We start from the raw sequence: 27,295 nt of genomic DNA on the forward strand, positions 1-27,295 counted from the left end.
AAGTTTGAAGTCAGGGATTGTGATGCCTCCAGAAATTCTTTTATTGTACAGGATTGTTTTGGCTAGCCTGTTTTTTTTTTTTTTTTTTGCTTTTCCATATGAAACTGGGTATCGTTCTTTCAAGGTCTATGAAGAATTTTGCTGGGATTTTGATGGGCATTGCATTGAATCTGTTGGTTTTTCTTTTAACTGCTAATAAAGTTGTTCTGGAGTATTCTTAGTTTCTTCTTAAATTCTTTCATTAGCTGGCCTAAGAACTCAAGAGGGGACCACAGTTTCCCTGGTAACTTGTGGCGCTCCAAAGGGTGCCCTCTAAAATTCCCATTTACACATGGCAACTATAAAGGGAACCCCCCAAAAAAGAGTTCCTCTGAGGACAAAACGGGTTTCCACATGCCAGGAGAGTGGGTAAGCACATCCCAGAGGCTCCCCCTTCAGTCCCTGTTGAGGAGATGCAGCCTGCAGACTTATCTTCTGTCTTCCTGGGAAAGGGGTTCTTCACTGTCCTCCCTCCTCAGCTGGCTTTGTCGTTTTCTTGGGTGGCTTTCCTGTGCTTCTGGGTCTAGCTGTCAGCTGCAGGGCCAGGGGCTAAGTAACACTAAGTTTAACTCTTGTCTTCTCTCTCTGGCTCAGGATCCCTTTCTTTTTTCAAAAGGGGTGGCTGCTATTATGTAACGTTTTCTTGAGTGTGTCCAGTGCCATGTTACGGTAAGGTCAAGTCCTTTCCTACATTAGACTAATGAGGTTTCATTGGATTTTCAAAGCCTTAGTTTACATGATGGCCTACTGGGTTCTAAAGAGAACTTTGGGTTTTCCTAGCCATGGACCTCCAACACTGGCCAGACACTACAGGGAATGAATGAGTCGGCTGGGGGGCTCGTGTGAGGCTGCAGAGGTCCAAGGGCCAAGACTGAGGGGTGGGGTGGGGTGGAAATGGTGGCACAGATCCCACTCCAGATCCCAGTGGCAGACTTCATTGTTCTAGACAAGCTGCTGCCGATGTGTGGGTTGAGGTTGCTGGGCCGGAGGGTAGGGTACTGGCTTTATGAGGTCTTATTGCCTGCCCTCTCTGCCTGAGTCTCTGGCCCTGCTTTTTCCGCACACGTAACTGTCTGCTTTCGCTGGTGTTTTTCTTTTTTGTATTTGGTGTGCTGTAGTTTATGGAATCTGTTGTTGTTGTTGTCGTTTTGAGGAAGAGTTTCTCTGCGTAGCCCTGGCTGCTCTGGAACTAGCTCTATAGATCTGTCTGCCTCTGCCTCCCAAGTGTTGGGAGTGTGTGCCACTAACCGCCCGGCTAGATTATGGAGTCTTACTTCCAAGTTATACACACAGTAAACTACATGGAGCTCTCCCCATCCAGACAGCTTGACGCATAACTCTTTAAATGAGGCATTCACCCCAGGTACTTCGTTTCCTACACAGACCTTAACATGGGGTGTAAGTGGACAGATGGTAAAGTTGGAACAACACAAAGCCCAGAGGGAACATGCAAGGAAAATATCAACCCAGGAGGGAGAAAACGAAGCAGTTTGTGAGAGCCAAGTGGTGCCTGGCCAGCCAGCCTGTCGATGAGGGGTCTGTCCTCAGCCCAGGCACACACCCTAAAAGAGGAGGTGTTTCAATACGTGAAATGGCAGTTCCGATGCCACCAAGACCGAGCAAGGACATCAGATGACTCTCAGGAGATGGTGAAGCGAGGCGACCTATGGCTGGCACAGGAGAGGTGGCAGTTGGGAGGAGGCAGAGCGAGGCAGCCTGGGAGAGCCTGTGTAAACAGTTGAACTTGAGCGGTTGGGTCTGGGCTCCAAGCTAGACATGTCTCTACCCGGGCTCTAGGGAAAACCTCGGTGGTGGGGCTGCAGGAAAAGGGATTGAGCATGCTCCATTATCATTCTGCAAGTCCCTCCTTCCCCCAAAATGTCACCTTATAGTTGCAGCATGTGTTAGTAGTGTCCCCTTCATGTGACAGGAGACAAGGGAATGTGTGTTCAGGACAATCAGTGGGGACTGTGTGATAGAAGGGGAGACAGAACCTGGGGCCAAAGTCCCTAGCCATTCCCCAAGCTCAGACGGCCTCCATCTGATGTCAACATCGCCCCCAAAACTGACTTAAAACGGCAAGCACCCGCTCCTCACAATGTGTTTAGTTAAGAGCTCAGAAGTAGCTTTAGCATTTCCAGCTACGAGTTTTTGATGATACTGTTTGATCTGGGCCAGGGCTGTGGCCCTCTAAAAGGGAGGCTGCAGTATCCATCTGCAAGGTGTTTTAGCCCCCCCACATGGCTGACAAGCGGTGCTGGTCACTGCGAGGGCCCCTCAGTTCCTGCCCACGCGGGTCTTTCCCCCCAAGCTACTTGACTACTTGACTGCGGGTTCCAGAGAGGTGGAGAAAAAAGAAGAGGATCTTTTTATGGTCTCGCCCTAGACAGCACCCAGCATCACTACTGAGTCAGCATGTGACCAGTTAAACGCCAATCAACAATTCCAGCCCCCATCCAAGGGTAAGGGATGTTGCAGGCCATCTTCTGCTGAGAGGAAGAACAACACCTCTTTCTGTACTACTCCTAAACACCAGCTTCTGCTAACTGTCAACAGAGAACCACAGGGAGTGGGAGGGGCATCATAAGCCCCACCCCCTTGGAACTGTTAACTGCCTCTAAAGCCACTGGGTAAGGGCAAGGGACTCAAGTATCCTTCTCCCTAACTGTTAACTGCCTGTAAATCCTCAGGGAGGGGCAGTCCTTGTGGGCCCCTCTCTGGCTCCATGATAGGTAGTTTCATGAGCTGACTTAGTTTTGTTTTGTTTTGTTTCCTAGACAGGAATTCTCTGTAGCTTTAGAGTCTGTCCCGTAACTCGCTCTGTAGATCAGGCTGGCCTGGAACTCACCTGCCTCTGCCTCTCGAGGGCTGGGATTGAAGGCGTGTGCCACCATCATCCAGCTCTTGTGCAGGTCTTCTCAGAGCTGCTGAGAGTTCAGGATGTTGCTGACATGTCTTATCCAATGGACAGCTTTCCAAAAAGCCACTTAGACTCTATGTTGCTCATTTTTTTTTTACAAATCAGGTTTTCAGTAACGGTTGTAATTTTCTACCCCCCAAAAGGATACGGCGAGCGTTCCCCCTCCTTTACACATGAGGTTAGGAGCATCGACTGCTTGTAAGCAGGAGCCGGAGTCACTGCCCTCAGTTCCGAAGTTTTCACATTTGAGGGAAGAGGACACTAGACACCGACTCTTGAAAGAGTCAAGGAATTTATGGGGCTATTTTTAAACTGCCCGGGTGCAGGAAAAGCACCCTTTTTTCTGCCACCTCACTGACTCTCAGGACTTCTGACGCCAGCTGGAGGGGGCACCAAGCGACTTCCTAGCTCTCTGGAGACGCCAGCTGTGGGTCCTAGACTCAGCTGGACTTAGCTCTACTGGAGTTAGCTAGTGCCAGACTGCTCAGATAAGGGCTCGGCTCGCCCGCAGTCCCTGTTCAGATGGCAGTCACAGTCCAGGTTGTCACTAGTGCATCCTACCAGCCTGACGGCCACCTCAGGTGATCCCTTGCTAGGATGACTCGGAGCCCAGTAAAACAGTCCCTTCCTACTGCTGACAAAGAATTCTGGGGGAGGGCTGGAGAGATGGCTCAGTGGTTAAGAGCATTGCCTGCTCTTCCAAAGGTCCAGAGTTCAATTCCCGGCAACCACATGGTGGCTCACAACCATCTGTAATGAGGTCTGGTGCCCTCTTCTGGCCTGCAGACATACACACAGATAGAATATTGTATACATAACAAATATTTTAAAAAAAAATAAGAATTCTGGGGGAGCAGTGAACAGCCAGGGGAAGAGGTGCATAGGTGAGGTGAGCTGGGAAGGCTCCAGGAGCATGGTGCTGGGGGCAGAACATTCCTTCCCTGTGTTCATCAACCCAGAACCGTTGTGATTCCCATGTTTGGGCATTTTTATGGAACCCTTCATCATACAAGCCTGATTGACTTTTGAGACATGGTATGACTTTTAGCCCAGGCTGGCCCAGAATTTGTAAACCTGCATCCTCAGCATTCTGAGAGTGGAGGGGTTCCAGCGTGTGTCCCCATACCTGGCCTGTTTGTGTTCACCTCCTTACCTCACACCAGGACACATGACTAAAGCTGACGATCTCAGCCACGCAGTTGTGGCTTGTTCTTGCTGATGACTAACCTTCATCCAGAAGCCCACCAAAAGTGACCTCATCCAAACAAATGGTGCCCTGACCACAGTGAAAATGTCCGGGTGATTTAGGAGCTCTGTGGCAGCAGCTGGGGAGCAGGTACCAAATACGTGTTTCCTGTCATGGCACATTCCCTCAGACAAGTAACTAGAAGCCATTATTAACATTTCAAACCAAAAAGACTATTTTAATTTCTTTAGTATTTAACGTTAGTGTGTCCTTGTTTATTACAGTAAATCAATTGTATGAAAGAATGGGCTTCGTTATGACTTTCTGCCTTATTATATTGCTGACAATGTGCACCAGCTGTGCACGGTTTGTGCATGTGGATGCAGGTGTCCACAGGGGCCACAGGAGGGCATCGCATCCCCCTGGGGCTGGAGGTAAAGCTGGTTGTGAGCCACCTGGCACGAGTGCTGGGCGCTGAGCTTTGCTCTGGGTAAAAGCAGCGCATGGTCTTTGGTCACCGGGCCATCTCTCCAGCCCCTTGGATAACACACTTCGATGACATCTGCCTCCTCCTCTGCCAGGTCATCTCTCCCCACCGGAGTTCCTACTCCCCTTCTCCAGAAGTCTGTCTTCTACTTTCGTGTCTCCAAAGGGATCTCGTCCAAGCCCTTGGTGCTTTTTGCTGAAGGTGCTGGGGTGGTGGCAGCTGGTGAGGGGCTGTACCTCTTAGCTTTCAGGTTCCAGAAAGTCAAGGAGCCGGGTCTTTTGGAACACTGCTAAGGTCACTGTAGTCTCATGGTCCCCCGGGGGAGGGGGGGTGTCCAGGTGGCCTCTGGAGGTGCACATGATGACGGCAGAGAAGGAATCAGATGGCAGCCATCTCTTCTCTCCCTGATGCATCTCACACACATGCACATTACCAACAACACATCTGGCCAGGGAGTCAAGGAGTGTGTGCTTCCTGGGTTTCCCAGACCTGCAAAGAATGAAGTGGCGATTTCCACTGGGTTGGTCCCACTCTGTGCCACACCTCTACATCCAGGCATGATGAGAAAAGCCCCACTTGTGCTCGAAGGTGCCCTGGTACCCACCGCGCTTTGGGCAGACAAATGGATGTTCAAGGCTCTGGAAGTGTAGGGAGGCCCACAAAGAGTTACATGGTGGAGGCCTAACTGTCAGAGACCCATTGTCACTCTGGCCAGTTAGCAGGTAAGGTAGTGACTCCTGAGATGCCTGGGATGGATCCTTAGTTTACTCTCTGTAATGAAGGGCAGGTGACCTGCAGGCCACTGAAAGTGCAGCCCTTTTCCAAACCACTGGGGGCGGGGAGAGCGTCTATAAACAAGGGCCCTTTCTTCAGACACTGCGCAGGGCCTCGTGCGTGGTAGGATGCTAGGCAAGATCTCCCTCCTGCACTGCCCTTTTACTTGGACAGCACTGGGCTACTTATTTAAGCTGTGGGTTCTTCACACCTCCCCTTCCCAGCCTTCTGCCTCCCTTCTGATGAAAGACCCTCAGAGAATGTCTTCCTGCTGAGGAGACCCTTCCCCAAGGAACAGCGAGACCACCAGTGGCTGCAATCAGCAAGAGGTTTATTCAGATACACGGGTACCCAGGGCGACAAGTCTCTCGGAAGACTTGCGCGCCACATGGTTGGGGCAGGGGGTTTTTATAGGGTTGGGGAGCAAAAAGCACGGCTACAGAAGCGAGATGCCTGGTTACGGGGTTCTGATTGGGTCATTCAAATGTGGCAAAGCTTAGGCTGAGTTTGAGCTGAGGACAAGTTCCCCATTCCATGGAAATCAAATAAGTCGCTGAGTGGGCACAGTCTAGGGACCAGGGGTGCTTTCTGTTCCTGTTCCTCCTGGGACCAGATGTTCGACCACAGATATCCTGTTTTGGCGGGCTTGCCTGCTTTAGAATTGACCTTTTTCAGCCCTTCTGCTACTATGAGGTGGCGTTACAAATGCTAGCAGTTTGGGTGATATACCCGGGGTGAGGGTCTTTCATTCCCCCATTTTCTTATGAGGAACCGAATGGAATCTTCCATTCGGCCTCAGATGACTCCTTCTGAGTCAAACTGTCTTAATTGGTAATATTGATATTGCTGGGTTAATACAAATGCCTGTATGACCGATAGTCGGTCCTTCATGAACTGCACCAGTCGGTTGAGAATGCAGGGGCCAAAGAGTAAAATGAGAAGGATGATTATTAGGAGCCCCATGAGGGAGGAAATCAAGGTAGCAAACCAAGGGGACTTGTTGAACTATCCCTCAAACCAGCCCTGATCATACTCAAACAATTTCTGCCTTTGCCTGAGCCTTTCCCTAAGTTTGGCCATGTTATGCTTCCAGTTATATAGATCGGAGGCTGAAAATGGCCAGTATTGCTGCTGACCGCCTGGCCCGGTTCGCAGGGGCAAGGCATGTGAGGTGGAGTCGGGCGGGGGCTCCCGGCGACCCCGGAGGCGCCCAGCCATGGGTGATGGGGCTGGTTCCTCCGGAGCGGGGGCCTCCGGGGCTGCTTCAGCAGCCTGGGGGGGGGGTCCCGCATCCTGGTATGGCGGGGGGTCCTCGGTGAGGAGGTCCATCAAAAGATCCTCTCCTGGCGGGAGGACTTTGGGCTTCTGCTTCTTTGAGTCCTTTTCCTGCGGAGACTTGGTGGAAGGCTTGGTGAGAGCTGGGTATAGGGAGGATCGGGCTGGGGTAGGGAGAAGGGGGGCTGGGAGAGCAGGGGCTGACGGAGTCAAAGGAGGGGGAACTGCAGTTGTTAACAACAAACAAAAAAACAACACCGACAAGACAAATACAGATAGTTTCGCGGCGCGGCTTCGGCGTAAAACCGAAAGCAAAACCTCAGACGGAGACTTAGTCGAGGGTCCGGATCCCTCGTCTTCAACCAGGACAACGTACCCCTCGGACACGGGTGGGGCCCGAATAGTCCGACTCTGGACGTTGTTTCAGACAGATGAGCACCGAAAAATCGGGCTCCAGACACCCTTGGAACGTCTTCCAGGGCTGCGAGGGGGAAGTGCGAGCTCGTCAGCTCCTTCAGGGCTCGCCAGATACAGATGCACTCAGCTGAATGCCACAGATTCAGAATTCGCAGCGCAGACACACAGACACAGACAACATTAAGACAAACGCTGGCCAGCTTACCTCCCAATAGTGGGTCGGTGGTCCCTGGGCAGGGGTCTCCAACTTCCCGGCCAATGCACCACTGAAAGACCCTCAGAGAGTGTCTTCCTGCTGAGGAGACCCTTCCCCAAGGAACAGCGAGACCACCAGTGGCTGCAATCAGCAAGAGGTTTATTCAGATACACGGGTACCCAGGGCGACAAGTCTCTCGGAAGACTTGCGCGCCACATGGTTGGGGCAGGGGGTTTTTATAGGGTTGGGGAGCAAAAAGCACGGCTACAGAAGCGAGGTGCCTGGTTACGGGGTTCTGATTGGGTCATTCAAATGTGGCAAGGCTTAGGCTGAGTTTGAGCTGAGGACAAGTTCCCCATTCCATGGAAATCAAATAAGTCGCTGAGTGGGCACAGTCTAGGGACCAGGGGTGCTTTCTGTTCCTGTTCCTCCTGGGACCAGATGTTCGACCACAGATATCCTGTTTTGGCGGGCTTGCCTGCTTTAGAATTGACCTTTTTCAGCCCTTCTGCTACTATGAGGTGGCGTTACAAATGCTAGCAGTTTGGGTGATATACCCGGGGTGAGGGTCTTTCACTGAAATCAATCTCCAAGACAGAGAGATGTATTTATCAAACTTTGCACACTCACTTTTACTACCAACTACTAACCACAGGTTAGGTAGGTGGCAAAGGTTCTCTGGTTTCTTCCATGCTGGAGGTCATCTGGGAGAAGAGTAGGTGAGGGGCGGGACAGAACAGTCAGTACAGGGAAGGATGGTGTCCTTAAGTCTGACAGGGAGGCCGGGGTCCCACCTTCAGGCTGCCCCACACAGGCAACATTGCCCAGATGGACACCCACCTTGTAGCTTAGGGCATCTTACCAGGCCCCGCAAGCTCTGGCTCCTAATGTCTTGGGGTGAAGTTCTGTCATTTTAAGACCTGGATGATTGGAGAGAGGGGAACACACCCTAGTTCCCAACCCTTGGAGTCGGGGTGGGACTTGAAGGCTACCGCAGAGGTGGAAAGAGGATAAAGTGGAGGATTTCTGTTAAATGGTGACATTGAAGGAGGGTCTGGTACCATGCGGTGGAGAGTTTGGGATCTGCAGCTGAAGGAAACTGGGATTTAGGTCTGCAGATGCTACGAAAGCTTCAGAGGAAAGCAGATTCGCGAGGAAGATGCAGCAGTAAGACAGACCCGGGGCCAGCCACAGGACTCGGTGCATCAAGGCTCAGCCAGGGAGTTCAGTCCCAGGAATCTACATGGTAGAAAAAAAAAAAACCCAGCTCCTACAAACTGTCCATTTACCTCCACATGCACACAGTGGCACGTTCCCTTCTAACACACACACACAACCAAATTTCACTTTAAACGCTCACTTTGGCAATACATTTAGTAAAATTAGAAAGATACAGAGATTAATAACACAACCCTGTACAAGGATGGCATGCATATTTGTGCAGCGTTCCTTGTATATATATATTAAATTTTACTCTGAAAAGACAAAGCCAGGAGACTCACCCATGGGCTACCAAATGTACTCTGGCCTTTTTGTTGTTGTTGTTGTTGGGATAAGGGGTTGACATAGGGTCTCAACACTGTAGCCCAGGCTGGCCTTGAGCTCACCTTGATCCTCCTGCCTGAGCCCTGTAAATAGTGGACTTCCTCTCTAAACTAATCATTCTTTGAGACAGGGTCTCCTGTAGCTCAGGCTGCTGTCCTACTACTATGTATTGAAGAAAAAGTTTGACATTGTGGCCCTACTGTTTAAAACACCTGAGTGCTGGGATTGCAGGACCGTGCCATCATGCCTCAGTGCTGGAATGGAACACAGGGGTTCATGCGCTGGACAATTACAACTGAGTCACGTCCTGGACTTCTAATTATTGTGTGTGTGGGTAAGAATATGGCAGAGGGGGACAGTGCACATACAGAGGTAAGAGCACAGCTCTGCGGTGTTGATTCTATCCTTCAACCTTTTCAAACTCAGGCTTGCAGCAGCAGCAGCAGCAGCAGCAGCAGCAGCAAGCACCTTTATCCACAGAACCATGTGGGTGCCCTGCCCTGGACTTGTAACCACATTATTCCATGAGAACACGATAAGCTTCTCTCTTAGCCAACTATATGTTGGTTTTTTCTTTCAGTGTGAACTTATAACCTAATAAAAGGAATGAATTAGCCGTTGCCACAGTAACTTGGTGGAACAAACCATTCTGGACTATAGGGGTTAGAACGAGAATCCTTTCTGGTTTTCAGCTGGCTATGTTAAGTGACGCCATAATGCTGGCTGGTTTCTAACTCCCTGCAGCCCAGTTCCACCCTGTTGACTCTGTAACAGACTGGAGAGGCAGCAGGTACCCAAGAGAGGCTCTCCTGTGAAAACAGAGACCAGTGCAGCGTCAAGAAGCCTCTGCAAACACATGCTCACTTTGTTTGTCTTGCCACAGGCCAATGCAAGTCAGTGGAGGAAGCCCAGTGCCGAGAAACAGGGAAGGACAATCCAGCCACAGTGAGACTGGATGCTGGGAAGTGCTGGAACTCCCTCAGCGTGCAAAGAGCCCTGGTTTGGAAACTGTATAACCTGGGCTCATTCCTCTAGTGCTCACCATCATGACAGGAAGTGCCTGGTGGACTGAGTTCTCTATGGGGTCAGAATCCCTGACAGGGCAAGAACCGTATCTCTTTCCTCTTTAGCCCCTTTCCTTCCCCCAGTGCTTAGCGCCAAGTTCTGCCTAGAGATTGACTCGGGAATATTCCCGAATGCGTTTCATTCTGTCCCTTCAGCTTCCCCCGTGACTCATGACATACAGACCAGTTTGTTAAAGGTTATTACATTCCGGTCAATACTTCCCCAATAACTGTAAAGAGACTGTGCCCTTTAGAGACGAGGTTTGCACCCAGAGGTGTCTGACACCAAATCCTCAATCTACTGCTACCAGGCTCAGGCCACATGGGTATAAAGGGTACCCTGGGACACTGACTCACAACAGTTATTCCCTAGTCCCTACGAAAAGTTATTCAATGTCGAGCTATTTCAGGGTTAGGCTGATAAAGGGAAGAGATGGTGTGTGTCATGGGGTGTCTTGATTATAATGATTATAATATATATTATATAATATGCAATATATATATATATATGGATGATTTTAGATCTCATTATTAAAACTGATGGCCCTGACCTCCAGGACATTGGTAGTAGATTTTTAAAATGAGAAACTAGAAAAACCTACTTCTAAGTAATGTAAGGGTTGAGAAGTAAGGCTAAACCTGTAGAGCGTGTATCAGATAAGACCAAGCATCAGAGGTTGCTTGTTTGGCTTTTGTTTGTTTTGGTTTGTTTAGATAGGGATTCTTTGTGTTGCCCAGGCTGTCCTGGAACTCACTCTGTAGACCAGGCTGGTCTCGGGACTTGCAGAGATCCTCCAGCTTCTGCCTCCTGAGTGCTGGGATCAAAGGCATGCCCTGCCACTACCGAGGTCAAAGTAATAGTTTATGTGTCTTTAATTTGTAGTTTTCCTTCTGAGTCATCACCTGTGCCCCCAAACATTCAGACCCAGTCAGTCTACAGTTGTGGAGGGGGTTCACTCCTGCTGAGAGAATTATTGACCTGGTAATCCCCAAATGAGATGAGAGTACTCTGGAAGCAGACATTGTGCCCTTGGCCTTTAGATGCTGAAGCCCAGGGTGAGTTGAACCAAAGCTCGGGCCAGTAGAGCTTGGAATTGGGAATGGCATTTGGTGGGCAAGCCTGGCCTAAATTCCATCCCCACATAAAGGTGGGAAGACAGAGAATATAAAATCATCTACAGACCTACACACACACACACACACACACACAGAGAGAGAGAGAGAGAGAGAGAGAGAGAAAGAGAGAGAGAGAGAATAAGTAAATTGGGGTAGATTATAAAAGAAGTTTATAATCCAGCTACTCTGTGTACTCTTTTATTAGGTTTTTAATTAAAGTAATTTTAAATTTAAATATACTTTGATCATATTCTTCCCTCCCCTACTCCCCTAAGTTGTTCCAGATCCTCTCCTCCCAACTTTAAGTTCTTTCTCAAAAAACAACAAAAACCTTCCAAAACTACAGAGAAACCTGGTCTCGAAAAACAAAACAAAACAAAAAAAAACAATATTACAATAATACCAAGAAAACAAAACAACACTCAAAAATAAAATTAAAACTGTAACCGAATAAAAGCAAACAAAAAAACTATGGAGTCCATTATACATTGGTCAACTACTCCTGAACATGAGGCCTGCCCTGGCGTGGTTGATGTTCTCCATCAGAGAAAGCCGATTTTCCCTCTCCCAGCCGGTATAAATGACAGTCCAGTTGTTAACCTTAACCCCAGTGGCTAGGTTTTCATTCATTTTTTAAAATTATTTTTAATTTATATGCATTGGTGTTTTGCCTAGATGCATGTCTGTATGAGGTTGTCAGATTCCTGGAACTGGAGTTACAGTTGTGAGCTGCCATATGGGTCCTCTGGAAGAGCAGTCAGTGCTCTTAACTGAAGAGCCATCTCTCCAGTCCTTCATTCATGTTTTAAACACAACAAAATAAAATATAACAAGGTAAAACAGAAACTACCACATCAAAGGACAAATGAACTGAAGGAAAAGAATCCAAGAGAAGGCACAAGAACCAGAGATCCACTCGTTTGCACACTCAGAAATCCAATAAAAGCATAAACTGGAGGCCATAATATAAACATAGAGGTTCTGGTACAGACTCATGTTCACAGTTCCTCAGGAAGGTGGGAATCTACCTCAAAACCTAGTTATACCAGTCTAGGGCATATACCTAGCCCAAATAACACTTTAGCATACCACAAAGACACTTGTTCAACCGCGTTGAACTTTAAGTTGAGACCAGCCTGAACTACACAGTGAGGTCCTATCTTGAAAAAAAACAAAAACCAAAGAGGGCAGAAGGAGGAATCCTATACTGCATGGAACAAGAGATGGGCGAGATGGGTGGCCTTGGATGGAAGGCCAGTTGGAAGGAAACGTGTCCAGCAGGACAGGTGCCCTCGCCCACCTTGTGTTGGCTGTGACCTCTCACCCCCCAGCAGCATTTAATTTGAAGTTGTCGCTTCAAAGCTTGTTCTCTTTACCCCGTCCTAGCCCTTCGGGACACTTGTCTAGAGATCAGCTTTCTTCCGAAGGAAGGGCATGCGTGTACCCACTCAGCGCTCACATGCCTGAGAGGTCAGCTGCCTTCTGAATCAGAAGATAACTTTGTCGCGCTTTTCCAGCTGAGATGCTATGACTCACCCGCTAGTCTCGCAGCTGGATGGCACCGGCGCAGGACTGGTCAGAATAGCAGGTGTGTGATTCAGGCAGTAGGACAGGGCTGTGGAGTGACTGAGGTGTCTCCAGAGACACCTTGCTGGTCACTGAGGGGTATAGAGATGAATGGATTCCACTCTCTAAGTCTCACCTGAGCCATTTCTCTCCTTTCTTCCTCAGAGCGTAGATGAAGTTGATGACTGTACTAGCTAGGACTGGGGCAAACCCTTCCCGTGTGGGACATTTAAGACAGGACAGTTCTGAAACTTGGGTGTCTGGAGAAGACCTGAGCTCAGCTGGTTGGGGCTGTAAATCTGTCTGGTAAGATTGTGTCTTACTGCCAGACGGTGGTGGCACACGCCTTTAATCCCAGCACTCAGGAGGCAGAGGCAGGCAGGGATCTCTGTGAGTTCAAAACCAGCCTGGTCTACAAGAGCTAGTTCCAGGACAGGCACCAAAGCTACACAGAGAAACCCAGTCTCAGAAAAACAAAAAACAAACAAAATAAAACAAAACAAAAAGATGGTGTCTTACTGCCTTTAGTTCTTATTTGATAGAATGGAGCTTCTGAGTTCTTTTGGCCGAGACAGCTTGAGCTGTAGAAAGGACTAAGGAGACCTGGGATTTCTGTCCCATACCTGTTTCTACTGAGCCTGTGCGCTCCACTAAAGTGGAGACGACCATTTTCCACAGGACTGTTCTAAGCATTAAACAAAGTTGGAGAATGAGGTCAGAGAAGTTTTGTTCATACTGGAAAACCATGGGAGGTTGAATCAATGCCTGAGGTAGAGGCAGAGCTAGTATAATTTGGGGTCGCCTTTCCCCTGCTAACCTCTCCCCAGTAATGGTGGATACCCTCAGTACTGTTGCCCAAGTTTTCTCTTTACTCCTTCTGTATGGGTGTCCTCCTGAAAGCCATCCTTGTCCTTGGTGTCAGTGAGAATAGCTGAGGAGAGGACGCGACAGCAGTCCCACGTGCTGGGAGGTTTGAGGTTCGAGCCACCGGGCAGACAGTGGATCTCTAACCCAGCAGTCAGAACAGCTTCCCTGAGTGAGTGCATTCTTGTCTCCATGAAGCACTGTGGTTTAGACACAAGTAACTGGTGTTTTAGCTTCTTTCATAGAAGGGTAAAGGTGCTGGGCATGGTGGTGCCTGTCTTTAGTTCCAGCACTGGGGAGGCCAGAAGCAGGAGAAGCTCTGCATTCAAAGCCATTGTGGTCTGCAGGACATCCAGAACTAAATGACTCAAAAAAAGGGGGGTGGTTAAGGTGTGTTGAATGACAGTCTAAACCTGAACTTTTTTATATCCTATTTTCTGAATTGTGAAATGGTTGCTTTGGGCTCCTGAGCTAGTGTCAATCATTTTGTGGCTTTTCAGGCAGTTTCGGGCAATAGTCAGTTACTTCTCTCCACTTGGGACCTGTGAACTCTGGCTTTCTTAACTTCAGTTTATTTTGGTTTGGTTTAGTTTGCTTTTTGTTTTGCTTTAATCACTTTATTTTATGTGTATGTGCGTGTGCCAGAGTGTAGGCATGTGTGCCATATACGGTGACAGAAGAGGGCATCGAGTCCCCCAAAACTGGAGTTGCAGGCTGCTGTAAGCCACCATGTGCATGCTGGGAACCAAATCCCAGGCTTGTGCTGGAGCGGTAAGCGCCGGTAATTGCTGAGCCATCGCTCCAGCCCCTAGTTAGGTTTTTTGAGATGAAGTCTGTAGCCAGGCTGCCTGGAACTCCCAATATGACTGAGAGGGGCCCTGAACTCAGCAATCATCTTGCCTCTGCCTTCTCCCTTAAGTGCTGAGATTACAAGAATAAGCCCACCATATTGGGATTTGTGTTTTGTTTTAGCATGGTTTTGGTTTTCTTGGGCAGGTTGTCATGATGATACTGAACTCCTATTTCTTCCACCTCTATTTCCAAATGCTGAGATCACATGGCCTGGAGTGACTTTGTCTGTTTTTAGAAGCTATTACTGGGCCATAGCCCTTATTAATAATGTGAGTACACTATTACTTTCAGCTAATCAATTCCTGGAGCTCTAATTGACATACTGTTATTTACATTGCTGAGGTCTAAACCCTGGGGTCCAATTCACCCTGGCCCACAGAAGAGCAGCTGGAGTTTGAGGGCTAGGTCTAGAACAGCCAGACTGAGACAGAGAGAGAGGCTTGGGCCCTGGAAGCACGGGGCCTTGGCACCTCAGCAGCTGGATCTTGTCTTCTGGGCTGCACAGGGTAATGTGGAAGGAACTCAACCTCCAGGACAGCATGTTGTGAGGGTGACTGCTCGATCGCAGCAAATACCTTTTCTGCTCTCTGGGAAACCAGAGTTTGGAGCTGGTCTCCTGAAGGCCTGGGAATCCTGGGGAGGAGAAACAGAATGTGAAAGAATGAAGCCGGAGTCTTTAGTCAGAGCCTTTGTAGTCAGCCAAGAGCTCTCCTGGCAGCCTCTCCATAAGGGCCATGCTCGCTACACCCGTCTCCCCGGACAAGGCTTGTCTTCAGAGGTCCACCCTCCGGTACCGTTGTTACCACCTTCTAGGGAAGGCGGAGATGGGCGTGGTCCCATCCTTGAGAACCACCCTGTTTCTCTACTCCAGGCCTACACTCCTCTCTGTCCTGAAGTCCTTCCTTCCAGACTGCCCAGAATGTTCCTTGGGGCTGCAGCTGGAGTACCCCCAGTCCCACTCGAGGTCTGGCTGAAGACAGCATTTACCTAGGAGTCCGGGTTTCCTCAGAACTGGGGTTGGCATTGCTCTGAGTGGTGAAGCCAAGCCCCCGCTGTATAATTGTGTCCTAGACCTGCTTCAACTTCCCTGTCCTCCTTCCTCTATCAGGTAGAAATTACGAAATGGCATCCATTGGGGGATCACAGGAGACATGCAAACAAGGCTCTTGGTGTAGCATCCCTTGCTGGTGTTAACGGCTTTGTGTTATAATTAAGTGAGACAACATAAACATTTGCTCTGTAGTGTTCCCTAGACACTTGTTTGCGTATGAATGTGCCTACCCAGCCTGAGTGCTCAGGCTTGGGCCAGGGGAAGAAGGCACCTGGCCCTGGAATCTTCATCCGTGGACCCATACGCACATTGTGGGCAGTGGCCTTCTCTGCTTACGGTTTGTAGCTGCAGTCACCGGAATGACAGAAATCATTTCTACCCAAACACACCATGTTCAGACCTTGCACCCGAGAGATAAAATGCTATGCTTCCTTGGTCCTGCCTAGTTAGTAGTAAATTGTGATGTCAGAACCCATGCTGGTCATTTACACATTTATCTCTGACACCCAGACTAAAGATTTGCAGCCCAGTGCAGAAGCAGAAGTGTGGAGAGACTGCTCTCTCCCAGAGCTGCTTCAGGTGTGCTTAAAACCCTGGACTGGGTCAGGAGTGGAGAACAAGACCAGCCGTGAATGTGAACTGTGAGGCCTAGCATGTGATCCCCACCAGTGCGTAGCCTCTTCAGTGAAAGCCCCTCCCTCCATGCCCTGGCAGGCCTTCTAAAGTTTTCATGTTCACAACCCCTTCTGTCTGAGAATTTTTACATGACCCAATAGGTAGGTGTATAAGGTAGACAAATCAAACATGTAATAATAATAAACCATAAATAAATCAATTTGAAAATGTCTTGGTATATATGCGATTTGTACTGTTTATTGAAGATTAAGACAAATTGCATACTGATAAGATGGCTGTGCTTGTTTATCCATCAAATTCAGGCTATAATAAATTGATACTTATGTGCTGAAGAAATATTCAAAGCCTTTGTTTTTATAATTAAGCCATTATGTTTCTATAAAAGCAGAAAGTTTTGTACAATAAACACTGCAAGTTGTCTCAAATCTGAGCTGATAGCTGGGTGCGGTGGTGCACACCTTTAATCCCAGGGCCCAGGAGGCAGAGTCTCAGTATCTCTGTAAATTTGAGGCCATAACGGTCCAAGACAGCTAGAGCTACATAGAGAGACCCTGTCTAAAGGGGAAAAGGAGATTGGCTCAAACCTGAGCAGAGGTTGTCCAGGCAGTGCGCATGATGATGTTTGATGATGTATGGCGAATTCCTGTGTAGTGCAGAGCACGTGTTGCATGTTCAGAACAGCGGATGAAGTCGTGTGATGCAACTCATACGACCTCTGCCAGAAATACTTCAGATTCGTGAGACACTAATTTTGAATGAACTTTTAATTGTTGTGCGTTCAGAAACCTTTCCTGTTGGTAAGTTCTTGCAGCCCCCACATTCAGTGTGCCACTTGATCGGGGCTTCAACCCACTGTTAGAGAAACTTTGCAAATTCCTATTTCACAGGCCCTGACTTACTTTCTTTCTTTTTTCCTTTTTTTTTTATTCTTTTTTTAATTAATATTTCCACTTGCTCCCCGTTTCCCATTTCCCTCCCCTCCTCCCAAATATTGCCCCCTCCCCCCACTCCCCTCCCCCTATCCCCACTCCTCTTCTCCACCCCCCATACCATTCCCCCTCCCTCTCGATACTGAAGAGCAGTCCAAATTCTCTGCCCTGCGGGAATACGAAGGTCTTCTATCTACGTCCAGGAAGGTGAGCGTCTAAACAGGCTAAGCTCCCACAAAGCCAGTTCATGTATTAGGATCGAAACCTAGTGCCATTGTCCTTGGCTTCTCATCAGCCTTCATTGTCCGCCATGCTCAGAGAGTCCAGTTTCAACCCTTGCTTATTCAGTCCCAGACGAGCTGGCCTTGGTGGGCTCCCAAATAAATGACTTCTCGAATTTTGCGTGCAAATGGATGGAAATAGAAAACACTATCCTGAGTGAGGTATCCCAGACCCAAAAAGAGGAACATGGGATGTACTCACTCATAATCGGTTTCTAGCCATAAATAAAGGACATTGAGTATATAATTTGTGATCCTAGAGAAGCTAAATAAGAAAGTGAACCCAAAGAAAATCGTATAGTCATCCGCCTGGAGAGGGGAAGTAGACAAGATTGCAGGGCAAAAACTGGGAACTTGCGAGTGAGGTGGCATGGGGCAAAGGGGAAATGGGATGAGAAACATGAGAAGGGGAGGATGGGAGGAGCTCGGGGGATTGGGATGGTTGGGATATAGAAAGGGTGGATACGGGAGCAGCAAAGTATATATCCTAACTAAGGGAGCCATCTTAGGGTTGGCAAGAGACTTGACTCCAGAGGGGTTCGCAAGTGTCCAGGGAGATGTCCCCAGTTGGTACCTTGGGCAACTGAGGAGAGGGAACCTGAAATGACCCTATCCTATACTGCTGAATATCTTACATATCACCTTAGAACCTTCATCTGGCGATGGATCGAGGTAGAGACAGAGACTCAATTTGGAGCAATGGTCTGAGCTCTTAAGGTCCAATTGAGGAGCAGAAGGAGGGAGAACATGAGCAAGGAAATCAGGACCACGAGGGATGCACCCACCCACTGTGACAGTGGAACTGATTTATTGGGAGCCCACCAAGGCCAGCTCGCCTGACTTTCTATACAGATTTTGGTGTGAGGAGCTCTTGCCTGCCATTTGTGGTGCAAGGGTTTCACCCCTCCCAGGGGCTGAGCCTCTGGCCTGTCTCCTTCCTTAAAATCCAGTCTCAGTTTAGTCACCTGGTCTGACTGCCTGCTGCCTGTTGGGAGGGGCTGTGGTTGTGGGGGTAAGTTGGGAGCGCGTTCATCTAGACTTCTTCTGTCCCTGCAGGTGTCATGTGAGCCTCCTTGCTAGCTGCTGCCTGAGTGGAAATGCTCTCAGTGGAGAGTGGGCTGGATCCTCGGGCTACCATCCAGGTATGTGGGCAAGATAGGGTCAAGGTGGGATGGGCTGTCCAGGGCCACCATTTCATCAGCTTTTGCCTTTGAAAGATTCCAAAGATATGGAGAAACCCTGTCTGGAAAAACAATAATAATAATAATAATAATAATAATAATAATAACAACAATAATAATAATTTCTTTAGGGTCTCATGTAGTAGCCTAGAATGGCCTTGAACTCACTTCATAGCAAAGGATAAACTCCTGATTCTCCTGCCTCACCCTCCAAGGTGCTGGAATTTCTGGCATGTGTCACCATCTTCATCTTCCATCTACTTTTCTTATTTTGAGTTAACTGAGCCAGTCAACAAGGAGCTACAGTCCGCAGGGAACTGCCTCTCCTCTCCTGGCCACTAGAGGGTCGGCTCTACCCATTTCCCTGTTGACTTCCAGCCAGGCCTTCGCAGTTCTCCGTCCTACCTGAGCCCTGTGGAGCTGGAACAGAGCCCTTGCTTCCTAGCAGGGGCTGCACAGACCCTGGAGGTGTATGTCTGGTTATCCCTGCTTTCCATGACACAGCACCTGGTTGGCACTCAGTTAGGAATAGTTTGTGCTTTTTATATAATCTAATAACATATTTGAAATAGTGTTTAAACTTCAACTCCAAGATTAAAATCTTTGCTTTAAAGGACACTATTCATAAAGTGTTGAGGGAGAGATGAAAAAGAGAATGTCTTATCTCTGGTAAAGGTCTAGTATCTAGAATATAGAGAGAACTACTTCAGCTCAGCAGTTAAAAGATAATCTTGGGACTGGGAAATGGCTATTCAGTTGTGTGTGCTGGCACGAAGACCTAAGTTTGGAATTCTAGAACCCACATAAAAGCCAGTCCCGGCAGCCTATGTCTATAATCCCAGTTGCGGGAGGGTAAGACCTGACAGATCCCCAGAGTTCATTGGCCAGGTAACCTATGAATTGGTGAGCTTAGGTTCAGTAAGAGACCTTGTCTATAAAAATAATGTATAGAATGACTAAGACGCTCAACATTGACTTCTTCTCTCCACATACATGTGTGCACTCAGCTACACACACTGACACATATACGCACACACACCACACATAAAGACAAGTTATACAGTAGACAAAGGATTTCTCCAAAGAAGATATACAAATGACCAGTAAGTACACAAAATAATGCTTATTACCATTAGACCCGGGGAAATGTAAGGCAAAGCTATGGGAAGGTGCTACTTCACACCATGAGGATAGCTCTCATCAGAAAGACTACAGCAAGTGCTAACAAAGCATGAAAAGTTGGCTCTCCTCTAGTCTCTGGCAATTTAAAATCATGGTTACTTTGGTAAACAGCTCAGTGTTTCATAGAAAACTTAAATGGAGCTTTTGGGTTGCTTTTTGTTCTTTTCTTTCTAGTGTTGGGGATGAAATACAGGATCTCACAAATGTAGGCAGTGCTCTACCCGAGCCACATCCCCAACCTGGCATAGGGAGCATAGGTTTTATGTGATGTAACAGTTTGGGATTTTCAGGCAGGTTTTACTATGTAGTTTAGGCTGCCCTCCGAACTCACAGGAAAGGCCTCAGCCTGTGTCAGGATTGCAAAGCCTGTGCTCTGGGGCGAGCTCTATGGCTTATCAGTTCTAGACCTGGAATGTGGATACAAACATTCAGTAGCTCTGAAGTCAAAAAGTGGGAATAAGCCAGGTATTCCTCTTCTTATAAATGGCCAAGTAAAGCATGGTATATCCATGCAGTCGGATATACTTGATGATAAAAAGAAATTAAATACCCATATGTGCTATAGAATACATAAGCCTTGAAAACATGCCAAGTCAAAGAAGCCAGACTCAAAGTCATATGTTGTAAGTTTCCATTTCTTTGAAATGGCTGGAACAGATAAATCTCTAGAGGCAGAAAATAGATTATCCTACAGCTACTCCACCCCACCCCCAGCCACCGATACATACTTTGCTTCAGTGGTGTTGAATGCTCTAAAAATTAGCTAATGGTAAAGGTTGCACAATTCTCTGAGAATACTAAAAACCACTGAACTTTATTTCCTTTTCCAAAACTTTCTACATTCTATTGACGTTAAATCTTCGGATCAAAGAAATTCAGTGAACTCTAAAATAAATACAATAGAACAATTTGGGTTTTGTTTGTTTAGGACTACATTTATGATTTAACGTGATAATAAAAAAATAATGCTGGGGAGATTGTAGTTGGTTGTTTTCTTTACTCTTTTTACTCTTTGAGGCTCTTTGCTCTTTTGGGGGGCCTGCCACCCAGCTCCCAAATAAATCACATGGAGACTTATACTTCCTTATAAATGCCCAGCCTTAACTTGGCTTATTTCCTGCCAGCTTTTCTTATTATCCTGTCTACCTTTTGCCTCTGGGCTTTTTCCTTTTTTTACTTCTGTATATCTTACTTCACTCTCACTGTGTGGCTGACTGGGTGGCTGGGTCCTAGTGTCCTCTCTGATTTGGAATGTTCCTCTATATGCTGTGAATATGTTTTATTACCATCGGTTAATGAAGAAGCTGATTTGTCCAATAGCCAGGCAGAATAGAGCCAGGTGAGTAATCCAAGCAGAGATACTGGGAGAAGAAAGGCGGAGTCAGAGAGATGCCCGCAGCTGCTGGAGAAGCAAATGTGAAATAACTCCACGGCCACGTAGCCATGCATAGTTTAATAGAGATGGGTTAAGTTGAGATGTAAGAACTAGTTAGTGTTAAGCCTGAGCCATTGGCCAGACAGCTTGTAGTCAATATTAAGCCTCAGAGTGGGTATTCAGGAACTGAAGAGCAAGAGAGAAATCTCCAGTTACACCTCTCTCCTTTTCTTGTTCGTTCTCCTCTTTCCCAGATTTCTTCTTCTGTTTACATTCTCTGCCTGCCAGCCCCACCTATCCTTTGTCCTGCCTCACTGTTGGCTGTTCAGCTCTTCACTAAACCATCAGGTGTTTTAGACAGGCAAAGAATCACAGCCTCACAGAGGTAAGCAAATTCATCATAAACAAAGGCAACATATCTTTACATCATTAAACAAATGTTCCACAGCATAAACAAAACTAGCATACCTTAAAACAATATTCTACAACATTTCTCCCTTGTATAAAGAAAAAATGAAAGATTTTAACTGGGCAGTGGTGACGCCTGCCTTTAATCCCAGTGCTTGGGAGGCAGAGGCAAGCAGAGCTCTGTGAGTTCGAGGCCAGACTATTTCTAGGACAGACTCCAAAGCTACAGAGACATCTTGTCTCAAAAAACAAAAACAAAAGAAGAAAGGTTATAACTTAAACATAGTAAAACTGTATACAACAAAATAATTATCAAGTAAGAATTAATTTACAATATTCAGTTCATTCGCATTTAGCAAATTCAGAGAAAATACATTACCTATCTTAGTGAAATCAAAATTTCATACCTGACCTATTTTCTTTCATAATTAAAGAAAACTGCAACTATAACTAGTCTCCACCTCCATCTAAGACCCCAGAAGGAATTAATATTACCTAAGTAAACAGGAAGTTTATTGCAAGTGACTTCCAAGACTTTAGAAATGACAGAGACATATGGCTGCCTGGACCGTCACCCAGAGTTCCTCTGCAGCATTGGGGCATCCATCTTCAGCCTACAGGCCTAGAGTATTTGTTTTGCCTTTCAGCAGAGCAAGAATTTTGAAGGCCCGTCCTGCTTTGTTTAACCAAATTCAGTAGTCTTTTTCCTGTGTCCTGCATGTCCAGTCCACACGCACATTTTCAGCACTCAAAGACAGAAGCAGTTTCTTTGCCCAGTGACTAACCTTGTTACAACGAATGCAAACTCCATAAGGAGTTTTTTCAATGCCCATCATCCCTCAAGTAAATTGGCACTGCCGGGAGCAGATGTGTCTCGTCATGAGAAACCTTAGGTTAACAAAAAATTTTAAATCCCATATCTTTAGGTCATTGAAATGTTTGAAAACCATTCATCTGTCAAATGCATCTCTGTATGACCTAGAAAACATGCCTAACATATCTACAAGTTTAACTGTTATAAACGACTACTAACAGCCAGGCGATGGTGGCGCACGCCTTTAATCCCAGCACTCGGGAGGCAGAGGCAGGCGGATCTCTGTGAGTTCGAGACCAGCCTGGTCTACAGAGCTAGTTCCAGGACAGGCTCCAAAACCACAGAGAAACCCTGTCTCGAAAAACCAAAAAAAAAAAAAAAAATTACTACTAACCTATGTTTCTTGATTATGATTCCCTAAATAGTTTATAATAATAACTTTCAAAATACTAGAATTTTACCTTACATTTTTAAATGAACTGCATAGGTACAATACCTTAAACAAGAGTAGAAGCATATTTATAATATGTTGTAACAAAAATAACCTTAAATTTGTACCAATATACAAAAATCCTTTAAACAAGAATAGAAACATATATACAATATAATAAAATTTACTTTGAATTTGTATCAGTATGCAATACTGATAGAGTTCACGGCAATGCAAAATATGAGATTAATTGTTGTGTTTTTATTCTATATTCCTATATTCCCCTAGATATAACAGACATCCATGACCCACCAAATAACCAAAAGCCTCCAACAACCCAACTGGTGAGAATGTGCATGCTGTTTTCTCTAGACTGAAGACATCTTTAGGGTCCCTGAGAACACTTGAGCTAATGACCGAGTCCTTGGAAGACCAGCCGTAACCTTTGTTGATGGATTCTCCTGTCAAGTTTCAAGCAGTCTCCTTTGATCAGACCAGATCCATATCAACCTGCAGTGAATCCACAGCCTCTTGTTTCCTGTGAGAACACAAGCAAAACTGCTTCTCCAAAGCCTTTCTGATTTCCATTTGACAGATACATTTTTTGACTTTTTAAAGTGAAGGCGTTCCTAAAGTATATGGACTGGTGTATTTGCACAGTCCTTCTCAGTTCCAGGCCCTTAGCAGCCGTCCTTTGCTTTTCAGCAATCAAAAAATTCAAAATCAATACAGTAGCGTACAGAATCCAGGTTTTATTTTTTCTTTCTATGACTGCCTGTACCCATTTTCCTTCTTTCTTAATCCTACACACACTGTAAAGCACACTGGAACCTGTTCTTTTACTGTGCATCTTTTAGCCATTTTTGACCACACAAGCAAGCTTTAGGCTGTTAAGCTACAGCTGGATCCTCCGAATGCTCTGTACCCTGGCTCTATCCACTCTCGGTTGGGTTGTGAAAGCCAAGGCCAAAGCTTGCTGCCCCATCAGAAGTGTGTGAGCAGAAGTGCATTTAACCACCCGGGGCTCTAGAATGCCGGTGCTTCCTCTGGTGTTTTTTACTTAGTTTTTGCTTTTATTTAGCATGAAAAGTGCTGTTTAAGTGCTCTGCTGTACAGCAGGGTTTCCTAAGGATAGCTTTCTCAGGCTCTACATGGAATTTGAGTCTCGTTTTGGTACGCCAAAATGTAGTTGTTTGTTTATACTTTTAGTCCTTACTCTTTACTCCTTTACTCTTTTGGGGGCCCACCACCCAGCTCCGAGGACAGAGGCTTTTTGTTACTAATAAATGCCTGGCCTTGGCTTGGCTTGGCTTGTTTATAGCCAGCCTTTCTTAAATTTTCCCATCTACCTTTTGCCTCTGGGTTTTTCCTTTTTTTCTGTATATCTCACTTGCAGTCTTACTCCGTGGCTGGCTGTGTGGCTGGCCCCTGACATCCTCTCTCCTTTCCTGGGTCCTTCTCTCTCCCAGACTTCTATTCCTCTGCTTGCCAGCCCCACCTATCCTTTCTCCTGCCTCACTATTGGCCATTCCACTCTTTATTAGCCCAATCAAGTGTTTTAGACAGGCAAAGAATCACAGCTTTATAGAGTTAAACAAATGCAGCATAAAATCAACAAGACATCTTTACATCCTTAAACAAATGTTCCACGGCATAAACAAAAGTAACACACCTTAATGTAATATTCTACAACAGGAGATGGTTCAGCAGTTAAGGACACTTGCTGATCTCTCCTTCCTCTCTCTCTCTCCCTGGCTGTCCTGGAACTCACTATGCGGACCAGGCTGGCCTCAAACTCAGAGATCCTCCTGCCTCTGCATCCTAAGTGCTGTGATTCAAGTCACGTGCCACAATGCCCAGCTTCACTTTCTGCTTTTGTGTATACAATCTACTGAGCTCATTTAGTATTGTGCTTTTAAATATGGGACTGGATAGCCTATTAGTGCTCATCTCTATAGAAGATGGATGCTCCTCTAAACAGCCATTGAATCTTTTTGTTTGTTTGATTTGAGACAGGGTCTCACTATGTAGCCCTGACTGACATAGGACTCCCTTATGTAGACCAGATTAGCCTCAAGCTTACAGAGATCTGTCTGCTTCTGCCTCCTGAGTGTTGAGATTAAAGGCATGTGCCACCATGCTCAGTGTGAATAAATTTTTAAAAATTGATCAAAGTAAAAGTTACCAAAATTCAGGAATATGGTTACTTCTGGAGATGACCAAAACCAACAACAACTCAAAACAAAACAAAACAAAAAACCAGAAGTTTGTAGTTTAAATGGGAGACTTTAATGTGAATTATAACTTGTTAATTAATTTTTTTTAAATTTAGCTTTCCAGAGAACACTTACTCTTTAGACCAAGTCAAAATAAAAGTGAACTGTTTATCTATAACATAATCCTTGCTACAAACCAGTTTTTCTGCAATTGTGTCTAGTTCTTTGTCGAACACTAATACGACTTTAATTATGATTATATACATATTGTGCTAAATTTCCACAATCCTTGATGTGCATTTTGTAATGCATGCCTTCTATATATGTACCAGGCACAGTGGCAACTGTTGGGGACAGAAGGAGAAATGAAAACTCAATGTCTGCCCTCAAGCAATGGCCCCACTGGGCTTGATAGTTCAGATAGTCTCTGAGTGTGAGGCTAGTCTGGTTTACAAAGTGAGTTCCAAGACAGCCAGATCTACAGAAATCCTTTATCGAAAAAAACCATAATAATAGTAGTAGTAGTAGTAATAATAATAATAATAAAAACTCCCTGAATTTGTAGTTAGCCTGGTCTACAGAAAGAGTTCCAGGAGAGCCAGGTCTATGGAAACCCTTTCTAAAAAATAATAAATAAATAAATAGATAGATAGATAGATAGATAGATAGATAGATAGATAGATAGATAGATAGATAAATGAAAGAAGAAGCAGTGTCCCAGTGTTATTGGTCACGTAATATCATTTCCATTTAACTTAGGGAACTGAGGCTCAGAGAGGTTAAGCGAGGTGTCTGCAAACAGAGCTGGTACTGACGTAAGCCTTTGCCTGTAGGCCTGGGCTCTTAGCTGATGTCATTAGGCTCCTATGGTCTTTTCCCCCACTGTGCTGGGGATCTAACCCTGGGCTTGTGTCTGCTAAGCATGCTCTCTAGCACTGAGCCACACCCCTAGTCCTTTCTTGGTTTTTGCTCTAAAGAAATATTCTCTGCCTCCTGAGCTTGTCTCTGCAGAATGCCCCCGAGCTAACATAGCTATGACTACATGGATCTGGTATTTAAATACAAGGCTAAAGGTCCATTAAAAAGAAAAGGAAAAAAGATTTGGACGAGATAGATGCTTCAGTGATTAAAAGCTCTTGTTTTTGCAGAGGTCCTGGGTTTGATTCCTAGTATCTACATGATGGATAGTTTACAACCATCTGTAACTCCAGTTTCAGGGGATTTGATACCCTCTTATAACCTCAGACACCAAGCACACATGTGGTACACATATATTATACATATAAGCCAAACACTCATACATAAAATAAAATTAATAATTCTAATTTAAAAAAAACATGTACAAAACCATTTCTCTGTTTTCTGGATCTTTACTTGCCACAGTAGCTAGCTTTGTAGCAGTCTCGGGTTATGTACATACGTGTGTTTGTGGTCACGCATGGAAAAACAGGCCATGGGCTACATTCCAGGGACTCTGTGTAGGATTTACCCCTAAAGTCTGCCATTGTCTTCGACACCTCTTAGGTCATCAAGAAGAAGCTGGTGGGATCCGTGAAAGCCCTGCAGAAGCAGTATGTGTCTCTGGACACAGTGGTCACCAGTGAAGACGGAGATGCCAACACCATGTGCAGTGCGCTGGAGGCCGTGTTTATCCACGGCCTGCATGCCAAGCACATCCGTGCCGAGGCCGGGGTGGGGAAGAGGAAGAAGCACACTCAGCAGAAGCCTCTGCCTCAGCCTTTTTTCTGGCCCCTCCTGAAGGCCGTCACCCACAAGTGAGAAACTCTGGAGAGGGTTGGCGTCAGTGAGCTTCAGAGTGCAGGGCACGCAACTCTCTTGAGGGAGGCAAAGTCAGACACCACAGTGTTGTAGTTTGGCGCTGTGAGGTAGGGCTGGAGATGGACGGCCTTATAGGAAGGCTCATCTCCAGATCTGAGACGCTCTTCTCTCGTCTAGAGCCTGTGGCCGCTTCTCACCCGCACTGTCGACCTCTGACTACACTGAGCTGAGTCAGGTGCTCGCTGCCGAGCGGTGTGGCCGGGAAAGACTGAAATGCTCTCTGGTCCTTTTAACGGGGAGTTTGCTGACCTTGCCTTTGAGTGCTTGAGCTTCTATCTGCTAGACTAGGTTTTAAAAATTTTATGTATATGGGTATTTCCCTATAAACATGTCTACTCCGTGCATGTGCCTGGTGCAGGGCACACAGCCAAAGAAGGGTGCAAGATCCTCTGGAACTGAAGCTGGAGATGACCGAGCCACCATATGGGTGCTAGGAATCAAACCTGGTTCTAAACTTTATAGTCATAATAAGTTGTGTCTGGCATTTAGCCAAGAAGCCAGATAGTGACTGAATATTCACTCCAAGGCCCTGTCTTTGACCTTGCTCTTGACTGCTTAGGCTCTAAGTTGGTAGGTAGCTGGCACTGCCTCCTCGGCGTATGAAATGCCACCTCAGCCTGAAGATGCCATGTCAGTCTCTGGTTTGCATTTC

The 27,295-nt window shown here is 46.5% G+C and overlaps 1 protein-coding gene and 1 non-coding gene across 2 annotated transcripts in view; both read left to right on the top strand.

The window, feature by feature from the left end:
- The first annotated feature begins 8,650 nt into the window (after nucleotides 1-8,650).
- Nucleotides 8,651-8,752, top strand: LOC130878848 (U6 spliceosomal RNA). Its single transcript, XR_009057469.1, has one exon. It is a non-coding gene; the product is annotated as a U6 spliceosomal RNA (small nuclear RNA).
- Nucleotides 8,753-18,253: 9,501 nt separating this feature from the next.
- Nucleotides 18,254-27,295, top strand: part of LOC130876803 (pleckstrin homology domain-containing family M member 1-like) — a 52,393-nt gene continuing 43,351 nt past the window's right edge. The window contains 2 exon segments of the mRNA XM_057773422.1: nucleotides 18,254-18,340; nucleotides 26,329-26,579. Of these exon segments, the coding sequence (XP_057629405.1) occupies nucleotides 18,296-18,340; nucleotides 26,329-26,579 (296 nt within the window). The 5' untranslated portion in view covers nucleotides 18,254-18,295.

The sequence above is a fragment of the Chionomys nivalis genome, chromosome 7 (assembly GCF_950005125.1).
Source record: "Chionomys nivalis chromosome 7, mChiNiv1.1, whole genome shotgun sequence".
Taxonomy (NCBI): domain Eukaryota; kingdom Metazoa; phylum Chordata; class Mammalia; order Rodentia; family Cricetidae; genus Chionomys; species Chionomys nivalis.